Genomic DNA, 14116 nt, shown 5'->3' with positions numbered 1-14116 from the left:
AAGTGGCCTCTTATTAAAGCTTCTGGTGGCTGAATGGATAGGCCTGTTCCCAGGGTTGTGGAAATGAAATTATGTTTGTGAAATTATCTTTTTAATTATTATAAAAAATATATATATAATATTGTCTGTATCACCCAAAGTCATTCAGGCTAGAATCATTGTCCTGAGAGCTACTGGTCAAAATCCAATCTATCAGGAATGATAATATAGTTGTGCAGGTGGACAGTCCTCTTATGGCCTTGGATATCCTTGCTGGTTCCTACCTCTGATGATCCATAACTGTCTTGACTTCAGAGTGAGAGCCTGAGGCAAAGTTATAATCTTCTGAGAGAGAGAAAGTTGGAAGTGTGTTACTCCTGACAATCACTAGGGCTTATATACTCTCAGAGGTTCTGATGTCATTGAATAATTTCAAAACTAATAATTTAATGATACAATTATATTGTTGAACCTTCCTGAACAAATCTAAAAATGAATAATTCCTAACAACTCATTCCAATAAATTTCTTTAAAACAGTATTATTGTTTTTTCAAATATTTCTTTAATTAATATTGGTCATGTCAGTTTTAATATTAATTATTACAAAAATTTAAATATTATAAATATTATTATAAATTTAAAGCTAATTAGAACAGTGTACTTTAATACAGATCAGCAAAAACATTTTTTTTTAATTTTTGTTGTAATAATGAGTAAAGAATAATAATTACAAAAGGTAATTGATATTTGCAATGCATGTACTTGAAATCTGCTTGTGAAATATTAAGTGTAAAGAATGGTTAAAGAATAATTCAATAAACAAAGTTAAAAAAATAATATTAATAGAAAAATGAGAAAAATAAAAGGAAATATGAGAAGTTTGTTTGCTAAGCGCAAATTAAATTTAATAGAAATGTCTAATGAAGCAATATTTAAGAACTTATCCCCTGGGCTTAAAAATTAAGTACCATGATGACTTAATAGAATAAACGATAATGACATTAAAATTATATATACAAAATTTTTGTTTAAAAATATTTAATATAAAACTGTATAGACATTATCACTCTGGACAAAAAAAAAGATGCAGTTCTTTTTATCTTATTTAAAAGTAGAAAATCAATTTACAATAGGTTGTTTATTCATTTATTAATAAAATTATCATATCAAGTTTCATTTGTGTCCTAGTATAAGTAAATAGAAAAATAAAATGAATTAACTTATGAAAGACAATTAAAATAAGAGAAGAAATTATAATAATAAAAAATAAAATAAAAATTCTTTGGGGCTGTTAACAGGAGTAAGAATCTGTTACATACATATGTAGCAGTTCTGACATTACCATAAAAGTGAAATTACCATAAGAAATTACCAAAATAAATTTATGTTACAAAATGTTAAAAACATTAGTAATGTTTGAAATTTTTATTATGTTTACACAATGAAGTTCTCTATTTTTAAATATAAAATAGAAACTGTACCTGTAAGTAAAGATACATTTTTATTATTACTACAGTTTTTATTTTTAACATCACATCACAGTTTTTAATTAATATGCAGTAATATTATTTATTTTTAAATGTAATTATTCTTAATCTTTCTAAAATTATATACTGTAATAAAACTGCACTTTATTATTAGATAACAGAATGTAATGTGATTAGATAATCATAAAACTGTAAATGTCGTTGTTTGTATTTCCTATTTAGTTCAAAAGACAAAATTAAGTTTCTAAAATTTGTATACCTTTTAACTATTCCTTAAAACCTTTAGTTGAATTAATCAGGTTCTTGGTGTCTTTAAATAGTTGGCTGCTGCATTGATTGGTGATGAATGTATTGGTTGTCTGAGCAACAATTTTGTTTATTATGTAAATAAAAATTGCTGTAGAAGTATTTGTTGAGATCAATATTTGAATTTTCAGCTTTACAATTTTATAACCATAATAAGATAACTAATAAAATAATTTAATGATGGCATACATTTAACTAATTAAAAAACATTTTAGAATATCTATGACTTTTTATTAACTAATTATTTTAAACATACTTTTTTAAACCTTTCTTCTTGTTTTGTCGCTCATTTTATGTAATTTGTTTATTCTCCAGTGTACATTTTTATTATTATTCTTTTTTGCTGATAAAGTTGTTTTTGTTTTGTTCTGCAGGTTCTATGTTTGAAATTATCAATAGCTATAAAAATGAAGTTAAGTTAGAAAATCCAGTTTTCTTAAATAACAAAATTAGAAATAATCCTTATGTTGAATTAGTGTTACGACCTAAATTTTTTTATCCTTCAGATAGTGGAGAAGGAGGAATGTATCTATTTATTGATGGAAGATTTATTTGTGATACTTGTAAAAAAAGTTATAAACATAAACATCATCTTCAGAGACATATTAAATATGAATGCGGTAAACCACCACAGTTTCAGTGTGATATTTGTTCTTTCATTACAAATCGCAAAGATTGTTTACTTCGTCATAAAACAGCATGTTATAGGAGAAATAGTTCAAAACAAGATCATAAATTATTACAATTTAATGATATTAATCATCAATAACAATTATTTTTTTAATTAATGAATATTTTATAATTTAATAAAATAATGGTTTATTTTTTTTAACACCAAACTTGTAAATTTATGTTTTCGATTCATTTAATTTTTATTTTCAAATCAAATTTTGTTAAGACTCCCAGTTTTTTTTTCCATGACTACCGAGGCAAATCATATGAAACTGATCAAGCTTACACCAGTGCAAACTAAATCGACTAAATTATGTAATTAATTTCCATATTGTATTCATCTAAACATACATTATTATATTCTAATTATGTATTCATATGTTATATATTCATTTTTTTTATAAATCATTTTTATGTTTACATAACCATGTATGCTTTTTTAATTTTAATAACTGTTGTAAATATCTGAAAAAAAAACATTAAAGGATTTCTAACTGATTTCTTAATATTCAAAAAACCAATGTACACAGGAGCATCTTAAAAGGAATAAACTATTTATAAGTGCTGTCATTGTGGTACAGTAAGTTTTACCTCACAGTATTGAGATAAAACTCAACGATTGCTTATACCGATTAATTTATATATATATATATATATATATATATATATATATAATATTAATATTTTATCACATAATATTATTGAAATAAATAAATATTGAAAAAGAATCTATAAAATTTGTTATACATTTTTATGTAAGTGTTATCAGATGTATATTTTATGAGAAAGATATTTATATTTTATTTCAGATAATATTTTTATATTTAATTTTTGAAAATTATTATTAAATTTTAAGATAAAATGTTATTTCTTTTTAATACTATTATCATAACTATTATTAAAAATTTTATGGCTCTTTTGTTTTGATTTTGAATGATTGGTATGGTTGTATCCTAGTATTGATTAGATTTTTTTTTCTATTTTAGCATCCTGTCTCAGTTGGTCTGTATATTAGTCAGAACATGGAAAATTTTTTCTTTATATGTTATGGCTGCTTTGGTTCACCAGACCCCTTCTCTGTGTTGTATGAGTAATGTGAGGTTACATTATTTGTTTACCTAATTTGGATACAGATTAAAAATTGCTTTAAATGTTTACATTACAACATTTTTCATACGTTTTGTTTTCTATGAGAAATAAAGGATGCAATTCTAAGAAAATATTCCAAAATAGGGTTTTTCCTGGAGTGTTAATATACTCCGGACACTAGTATGGTGTCATACTGGTGACACCACAAGAAGCTTTTGATTCTGGTTAGGTACTTATTACTGTAAATGATATTATTAAAAAAGAGTTTAATTACCTTGGTCTTTTTTTTTCACCCAAACGTAAGAGCAGGTTCAGGAAAATCACTTCATCTCAGGGATATTCATGAGTGAAGAAAAAAGTTAAATTGACTGAATGTCTACTATGGGTTTACATTAAGAGTTATAACCAATCCATATCGAACAATTGCTTGCAGTGGATGGAAAAATCACTGGCCAGACAAAAGCTCTTAACTGCAGTAATACGTAAAAAAAAAAGGCTGATGAGCACCGAAGCACATCAGTAATGACCAAATAAGATTGGAAAAATATTTTGGTTTCGTAAAAGTCACTTATTTATCTTTAGAAATAAAGAATTGTGTGTATTAGAAACACCCTACAAAAAAAAGAAAACAATTTTTGGATTGTTTCATATTTGAAGACATGTTAATTAGAGCAAGTGAATGGTGTATCAAAAAATGATAAGCATATCAAGATTCTGAAGACAGTATTGACATACTGCTTTAGATACATTTCCCTACAGAGATAGAGAATTCCAACAAGATGCGGTGCCAAATAAAATCTTAAAAGAATGTAACATTCAAGTTACTCCAGTGCTGAGGCAATTTTCCTGAAATTAACCCAAATTAGCAACTTTTTATCAGTTGTCTAAAATGAAATGGCAAAAATGGACTGTACCACAAAAACTGACCTTGTTAAATCAGTTTACACAGATGTAGTTTTTGTTTTTTTAATAACAACTATCTGTGGATCAATTTGCGTGCTACTGCAATTTTTTATCACAAAACTAGCATAATATAAACTTAAAACTAATGTGTAAATTATCTTTGCATGCTTTCAGATGATGATAATGTTAAAAAAAATGATATTGAATCCAAACATTAATTAAAAAATTAGTACTATTGGTTCTAAGTTTTCCAATGACAAAAGATTCAATGGATATGTGTTATAAAACATTCACTTACACAAAAGGAAAAACATGCACTACTTTCAGGTTTAGTTATTGTTAATATATTTTAATTATGCCAATTTTCTGAAAGTTATTTAGTTCCATAAAAAAAATTTTGTTGTTTATTTCTCTAGTTTTGTACCTCTGCATTACAGTAATCTCATTACTTTTATTATTCATATTTCTTGATATTTTCTTTCGTCATAGTATTTCTTTTAATATTACTATTTTATGGAAGAAAATGTGGTGAGTTAGAAGTTATTTGATTTTTGAATTATTAGCAAATTAAAATTAATTTTAAATTAGTTTTGTAGTCCATGTTGTAATTAGTACTAATGTACCAGAATTTTAGACTGTTTTCTTCTTTATCAGTTACAAAATTGTACAAAATTATCAGTCTTTTTTTGGGGTTAGGAGACCTGGCTTTACCCAACAGGCACTTTAGCTATTAGGTTTGTTGTGCCACCACCAAAACAGGAAATGTGTCCCTGAATTAATCCAGAGGTAGTTCCTCTCTACTCTTGTTCTTTGTTAATGCCAGCTTTCTTCGTATGAATAACCTATTTGGTCAGAAACACAGAACTGATAATAGAAGGGTAAAGCTGTTTAATAAGTTCATTTTTTCTTCTTTTTTTACTGTAGTTTATTTATAGTTAGATCAGTTGATGTTGCAAGGTAATGCCTTGCTATATAGATATTAATAGATTCTGTGGCACAGCATGTATACTGTGTACAATTGGTCAAATAAAAATTTTAAAATGAAGGAATCATTAATAGAATGCATTTCAGCCATCAGTTGTTTAATACAAATTTTTAGCTCCTTATTTATTATTATTTAATATGGGAAATTTACTTTTATTTATTTAATTATTACATTTTTATTTCATTTTTATCATCACTGTGTTTTTATTTACTATTGGTCTTTAAGAATTCAAGTACTCTCAGAAAAGGTCAGAATATAACTAGAGAGTTCGTGGATTATGAAACTGTAATTAGGTCTCAGCCTCTGTTGAGGCAGTGTAATTTAAAAAATTCTTTGAAAATACTTCTAATTATTTATTTATTTATTTATTTTGTCTTCAGTCATTTGACTGGTTTGATGCAGCTTTCCAAGATTCCCCATCTAGTGGTAGTCGTTTCATTTCATTATACCCTCTACATCCTACATCCCTAACAATTTGTTTTACTTATTTATTAAATATAGAAAACTCTTAACAGATTTTGAGAAACAAAAACAGTAGTTTTTGTTTTCTTTTTTTTTCTCTAATTATTAAAACTTTTGACATTTTTCAGATTATGTTGAATATGATGCTAATGACAACGGTCTTGACATCATCACCAGCATTAGTGATAACTCCAGTGGGAATTTAGTGGCTTCTTTTTATGAAAATATTTTGGTTAAATCGAAAGGAAAGAAATATCGTTGTCGGCAGTGCATGCGACGTTATAGTCATCAATCGAGTCTTATTAAACATATCAGATGGGAATGTGGATTACTTCCAAAATTTCAGTGTTCTTACTGTGATTATAAATGTAAAAGGAAAGATAATATGAGATCGCATGAAATTAAAAAACATGGAGTAATCAATTAATAAATATATTTGTCAGTTCTGATCGTGTTGGTTTTTATTTCTATTTTTTATCAACATTTTTTAGTTCTGAAAATACATTTTTTGTTAAACTTTATCAATTTTGTAAATATATTTATATCTGAATTTGTAGAAGCATATAGAATGCTAGGTATCTGAGGTAACAGCGGAACAGTTTCATCTGTGGGTAATTAGAAAACTTGAATAAGATAATTATTTTTGTTATATTATAAAAAAAAAAAAAAAAACAATATTTTTAATATTGTGTTTTGCACAATATAACTATGTAATTGAATAATTAATTAAAAGTTAGTCTTAAAATAAGTGTAATCTTTTGTTAACTGCTTTGCTGTATATTTTTCTGATTTTATCATGGACTTATAAGCTACAATTATTAAACTATTAAAATTGTTTTACATTAAATTATATGTTTCTGTGAAAGTTTCTTTATTGCCAGATTTCCTTTTGGTCTTATATCACATTTGTTAGAAATGTTCTCTACTATTAAAATGATCTTTCTGTTTCTATAATATCCATAATTAGTTTAGATGATCACTTAATAAACATAGTCAGTTTATTAACTGACTGATAAACTGTAATTTGAATTACAGTTTATCAGTACTTTATTGAACATGCTTTTTTATTTATATAATACTGCCAATCTCCGAGTGGTAGCATCTAGGCCTCCGAAGGTTCTGGGTTTGAATCTGGGTCAGGTATGGCATTTTTCATGTGCTACAAAATTCCATTTCCATATCATATCCCATACACAAGCTTCTTCAAGCTTATGTGATGATATCAAGCCAAAAAAAAAAAATACTGTTTTAGGTATGGTTATGTACCCTTCTTGTCAAAATCTTGACTTCTTGAGCTTTCAACATGTTCATATATTTTTATTTATAAATATTATAATTGGGTAAAATTTAATGTTTTATTGAATAATAATTACAGAAATCTGAATTTTGCTTACTAATTATAAAGTTTTTATTATGGTTTTACTTTTCTTTTTTTTTTAATTTTGAATTCAGAATTATTAAAATTAAAGAATTTACTGATCTTAATACAGTATTCAGATTATACTGTAGAATGCCAGTTATTAGGAAAGAACCATGCAGTTATGATTATTTATTTTTAAAATCTGTTTAATGTGTAAAAACAATACTAGTAGTTGTTTTACTATTTTCACGCGGAGTTATAAATTTCTTAAACAAATTATCATAAATAATGCTCCAGAGCAAGTTTTTGGATTCGGCTGACATTTATTAATATTATAGAATCAAAATTTTAATTTTTGTCTTCTTTAGATTTTTTGAAATCCTCAGACATGACATCATCCTTGGGACAGTGACTTTGGATTTTGAGTATTTACAAGAGCTGTCAGTAAAACAGATTTAGATACGGATTCTCAATTGATGTTCTGCAGTATTAATACTTAATTTTATTTATTACTATGGGTATTCTGGCATGATTAAATTTCAGTATTTACTAATTTTTATAGTGAGTAGTTAATGTTTATTATATAGGTAAATGTTTTTGGGCCATCTGTGAATCTAATTAATTAATTTATCCTGAATTTCTCTGCATTAGCATTCCTCTGGAGGAGATTTCCTTAATTATAGATTTATAATTTTTTATCCTTTTATTGAGTTTTATTTTTAAAATATAAATACAGCCAATTTTTTATTACCATAAATATGGTTTGGAGTAGAGGACACAGATAAACTAAAATAAAAAAAAAAGTAGATAATTATACTTATTATTATTATCATCATCTCAACAGTGGGATTGTTGGAATAAATGATGTATATAACAATTAAATATCTGTAGATATCATACAATACCAAGGGTGACGAGGATTTTCTTTTCATAACAGCCAGTTTTGATGAGAGTTCTTTGTCAGCTCTTTAATTTCTGAAGGATAGCTGATTTTTATCATTGCATATATTTAAGCTGATAACATAAAATTGTTGATTAATAATCTGCAGCACTCATGCAGGGTAAAAATTTCTCAATATTTTGAAAGATTGTAGACAGATTGGCAGATTGGCTGATGAAGGCATCAGCTGTATCATTTGATGCCTTTGAAATTTTTGTTTTTGTTTGCCTCTTGCTACAGCTCCTTCTTAGATATATCATCATTTCTGTCTATTTACCCTTCTTACTGATTTTGGGTCCTGTGAGTATAGATCAGACTCTGCTAAGACCACACCAAGGCAGGAAACTGATGAGCCAGTGAATCATTAGTGCAACATGGTGGGAATTTTAGTGCAACTGTTTCCTATCTGGTGTTAATAAGCCTAATGATTGAAATGCCTATCAGCTAATACTGTTTCCTTGCTCTCCAATTATAGCATAAAAAATTTTGAAGTAATTAACCTCTTTTTATAAATTTCTTACATTTTTCATTCAAGTTATTATTATAATAACTCAGTGAAAATGATTAAAATATAATTTATGTTAAAATATAATTTATGTTAAAATATAATTGTAAAGTAAATTTTGTAGCTACGTTTTTTTTTCTTCATGGAATTACATGTTTTGAAAAGTATGTTTACTACAATTAAAAAATATCAATTGTGAATGATGATTCATTTTTTCTGAATCATGAACAACTTTAAGTAGTGAAAAATTATTTTGAAAATCCATTTAATGATTTAACAGTTATATTTTTTCTGATTGCAATTAACTGTAAGCTATTACAAGTGTTACAGTGAGACACACAAAAGAATGTAACACTGCATTTCCCTATTTTATGACATCAGTTTTATATAATAATGTTCAGAGAGGCAAACTCCTCATAATTGTTTTGGGAATTCAGTGTATTAAATTGTTAAAAATATACATACTGATCAAAAATTCTAATAATTGATTATTTGTATAATTTGAATTTTATTATTTTTGTTCATTTATAAATGGTCATAGTTTTGTTGTGCATGGTTTTTATTTTTAATATAATCTTTTGATGAAAGATGGCTTACAAGTTTTTTACTTCCTTGTACGTAGTAAAGGAAGTAGTGTGATCGTGAAAAATTTTGGTTTTCAGATTCCAACAGAAATATCCATTTTGACCATCCCTGAATCCATTTTGACTAGTTTCGGCATGATGTCTGTATGTATGTATCTTGCATAACTCAAAAGTGATTAGAAGTTATGTGGTATCCACATGAAATTTTTTGTGATTAAATTTTGTCCTAACTGTGATAAAATTTAGTTTTATTTAACTGATTTGCAATATAAATTATATTCTCAAGCATCCATGATAATGATGTAGTTAAGATCTTTTCACTTATTGAAAGGATCTTGATTAAAGATATTTTTCTATATTAAGGAATATTCCATTCATTAGATAAAAGGGCCATCCACAAAGTAACTTACATTTTGGTGTTGTTAGCAAAGGAGTAGGGGTAGGATGACCATCTAGTGGTTGTTGCTAGCCTGGTTTAGTACACATCGATCTGCACTATGTGAAGAACTGTAATGCCTCTTGTTGATTTTTTATAAATGTTTAAAATGTGTGCTGCTGTAAAAAATCTAATCAGTTTTGAAATGAGACTGGTTATTAGATTTCTTTTAGCAAAAAACTACAGATCTGATAAGATTTATCAGATCCATAATGGATAAACTTGATGAAAATCCATCATAACAAAACAAAAATAAATAAGATATTTTATTTGATTTTCACAAAATTTGTTTAAAGAAAAAAAACCATGACAGCTGTTTTGGAACACAGTACCTACCTCAGAATTATCTTCTAAGAAGTTCAGATTTTCCTTTCTGAGAAGTACTTTCTCAGACTGAGATAGTTGAGGCATAGAATTTTGTTTTATTCAAGATTATTTTGAAATCAATAACAGTTACACTCTGTAGGAGAATGTAATTATGGATAATCCACTTGTCCATTACCTGCTGAAATTTTTATGAATGATTTAGAAAACGAAATTTGTTCTCATCCTTTCTTTAAGTTTTTCAAATTTTGGTATAAATACATGTATGATATTTTGTTGTTTTATTAGGTTGATACGATTAGGAACATTCTCGAATTTTACTAACGCATTGCACAAAATAAAAATATAGCTTTTACTTTGTAGGTGGAACAAAATAATTCTATTGTCTTTTTAAATTTGAATATTACTAAAAAATTATTACAATAGCAAATTTGATTTTAGCATACATCACAAACCCTCACGTGCTGACATTCACAGTATATCATAGTAGCTCATTCATAGTATATCACTACATCCATTTGCACATAAATTTGTGGCTTTTAATAGATATATTCATAGATTGTTAAATGTTCTGATTTCAGATGATAAGTTTGAGACAGAACTTAATATTAAAAGACTAATAGTGGTGAATAATGGTGACAAAATAAGTTGTAATTGATTGATTGCTTTGGATAAATTTTACAAAAGTGCAATCAGCAAAGTTTTTTCTTCATCATGTAATTCATTCCAACAAAAGAAATTTCACATATACTTATATAGGTAAACCTATAGAGAAAATTACTAAATATTTCAGAAATAAGAGATTTTCATATTGCTTTCAAATTGATATTCTCTACATAAATTTATTAAGAATAACAAAAGTAAAATTGATAAACTTAAAAAATCAGGAGTTTACAAACTTGAATGTGGTTCTTGCGATAAAATGTAAATGCTGGATAGACTGATAGATATTTTTAAAAATGTATACGGAACCACAAATCTTGTTTTTCCAATAATAACATGGTTTCTAATTATGGCTGTCATTTAATTGATGAAAATCATGTTTTTAATGGCAATTTCAAAGTACTTTATATTGAGAACAAAGGCTTGAAACTGAACCTTTTAGAATCATTGGAATTTAATAAACATAAAAATGTTAATTTACTTTTAAATTATCAATTAGACTTGGAATAGTTTGCCATTGTTGAACTTATGAATATGAGATGGGCTTCATATCTTACTGTAAGCACCACCCCCTTTTTTGAGTTGACAATAGTATCTATTGTCAAATTGATATATTATTCATACTTGTGTACTCCCTATTGTTGCTCTTTCTCTTCATGATTTTTATCTCTTTTAGTTTTTGTATTTAGTTTTTTCTTTGACTAATGTATGTTTAGCTTTAGTATTCTGTTTGTAACGTTTTGAGGGAGGTACTATGTACTGAAACTGCTGTTTTGGGTTTTTTTTTTAAATAAATTTTATGAAAATCAAATAACATGTTTTGTTTATTTTACTTTTGTTATGAAAATTCACCCTTCAATAAAGTAATATATTACCAAACTTTGTTAAATGAAATAAATATGTTTACTATAATAGTATAACCATCATGAAAAGTACACATTTAAATACTGCAAAGCATGTTTGCTCAAAAGACAGCTCTTTTAAAAAATTGTTATAAAGCAGCAGACAGATGCTTTACTGTGTAGAAATATACATATGGCTAGAGACTGACAGACATGAATGCTTGTCAGCTGGGAAAGATTGAATTACTTCCGTCAACTTTAATTTATATTTGTGTAATATGTGATATGGTCATATGATGTATTTTAGGCCATATTTTAAACTTTAACACTGAAAAGGGTATTAAAAAAATTTTGGTATTAAAAAGGTGGAACATTAAATTTGTGGGTAGCCCGAAATATGTATTTAGAATCATTATTCCAAAGTTTCATCATGGTATATTGTTTAATACGGTGTTAAATTGTATGAAATGTTTCTTTGTTCCTTATATGTTTTTTAAAAATAAAATCTTTGATCCTTGAGGAGAAGAGTCAGTTTTTAAAATGGTTACTATTTTTACTTTAAGTTAAGGTTAATATATGTTTGTATCAGAGAACAATAAATAAAAAAGAATTAGAGGTAAGAGATAGTTAGAAACATAATTTTGTCAGCATGTCTTTTTTTGAATGGATTATTTTTATGTTTTTTTTTTTTGCTTGCAGAATAAATAGTAGCTTAAAAATAAATGTTGGCTTAAAAAGAAGTTGAATGCCTTCTTGATTACTGATTAAAGTTATTACTTCTTCATTGGTAAAAACAATTTAGGTGATTATATATGGAAAAAACGAAGAATTAAAAAATACATAATATCAGGTTGTCTAAAAGGTATTGAGCCTTTGGAGGCCAAAATTGAGAATAAATTTATTGTTACTGGAAAACATTATGAGACCACATATGCACCATTTTTTTATGACCTGCCATTTTTCTGGAAACACCATAATCCATCTTGTTGCTGTAGAACTTATGTGGTTTTTGGTCAAAACATTGTGACACGTGGTTTTCACTGGCCTCTTTTGAAATTAACTTACACCATTCAGGGAGTTCTGCAAATACTGAAACAAATGATAGACTGACGGTGCATGTCCGGACTATATGGTGGATGAATTAAAACCTCTCAGTCAAGTTCTCTCAATTTCTGATTTGTCATTATAGATGTGTGCAGTGTGGCAATGTTAGTGTGGTTATGACACCCTTTCTGTTGACCAGTTAAGGTCATTTCTTTTTAATTTATAGTTGCAATCGCACTAATTGTCAACAGTACAGCTTGAGTCTATTGTTCTGCCTGGCGGCGGCAGCTCACCAAACACACAACTAGCCTTCCTGGGTGTTAGTGAGGGCTTTACCACAGATTGTGGAGCTTCTCCTCTCTTCAACCACAGTCTTTTTTGCAGATTGTTGTCATTGTAGGTTATCCACTTTTCATCACTAGTGATCAAACACTTCAGAAATGGCTCGATTTCATTGCATTTCAGTAGAGATTCCCAGATAGAAATTTGATAAGAGTAAATTTTTCTGAGTTAGATCATGTGACACCTAAACATCAAGCTTTTTTTTTTGTAGCCAGCTTTCTGTAAATGGTTTAACACTGCTTGGTGATAGATGCTTAGGTCATTGGTGATGTCATGACTGCTTATATGCCAGTTTTCCTCGACTTCATCTTTTGCTAACGCTATCTCACGAACAGAAAACTCAATACTTTTTAGACTACCTATCCTTTATGAATTAATACTTAATATATATAATATATATATATATATATATATATATATATATATATATATATATATATACGAAATGCATCTCTAATCTTAAAAAAGTATACTCACTCAACTGTAATTAAAAATTAAATACATTTATTTCTAAAAAAATTAATGGAATTCTTCTGTTAGTACACCTACTGCATTAGATTTGTGTTTCATGACTTAAACTTTTTATTTTAGCTGTTGATTTGGCAGTGACTTACCTAAAAATGTGCTAGAATTAACGAAAAATATGTTTGTTTTCTTTTTAAAGAGATTAGGAGCAATTAATATTTTTAATTATTTATTTCAGCTGCTATATACCAATTTTCATATTAATTTTTTGTCATGTTATTAACCTTTGAGGTTGGCAATTCAAACTTTTTCATTACTTAATGATTTCTTATGTTACCATTATATAGTAGACTCATTTGTGGCTTTTCAAATAGAAGTAAAGTGATCATACAAAAATAAATTTTATTTATTAGATGTCGTTTTTAATACATTAAACCTTTACATTATGTTAATTGTATATTATTATATAGATTGTATTAATCTTTTTCTAATAGATTTTTTTATTTTTTACTAACAGGTGAATGGTTTAATATATGGGATGAGCGTTCTGGAATGGAAATTATACCAATATATAAGAAAAAAATACCCACTATAGCTGAAAAAAGTAAAGATGTAGGAGTAGTCATCGATAATGTATTTAGTTTAAATATGAAAGAAATGATTAAAAAAGAGGAACAAAGTAGTAGTACAAGTAAATATGAAAGTAACATATTTACTCCGTGGTGTG

General features: G+C 27.0%; 1 protein-coding gene across 1 annotated transcript in view; it reads left to right on the top strand.

The window, feature by feature from the left end:
* Positions 1–851: 851 nt before the first annotated feature.
* LOC142326882 (uncharacterized) overlaps positions 852–14116 on the top strand; it is a 44786-nt gene continuing 31521 nt past the window's right edge. The window contains exons 1-4 of the mRNA XM_075369615.1: positions 852–858; positions 2148–2414; positions 6013–6252; positions 9231–9244. Coding sequence (XP_075225730.1) covers positions 852–858; positions 2148–2414; positions 6013–6252; positions 9231–9244 — 528 coding nt within the window. The remainder of the gene's footprint in view (positions 859–2147; positions 2415–6012; positions 6253–9230; positions 9245–14116) is intronic.

The sequence above is a fragment of the Lycorma delicatula genome, chromosome 6 (assembly GCF_047948215.1).
Source record: "Lycorma delicatula isolate Av1 chromosome 6, ASM4794821v1, whole genome shotgun sequence".
NCBI classification, from domain to species: Eukaryota; Metazoa; Arthropoda; class Insecta; order Hemiptera; family Fulgoridae; genus Lycorma; species Lycorma delicatula.
This window is presented reverse-complemented; position numbering and strand designations above follow the sequence as displayed.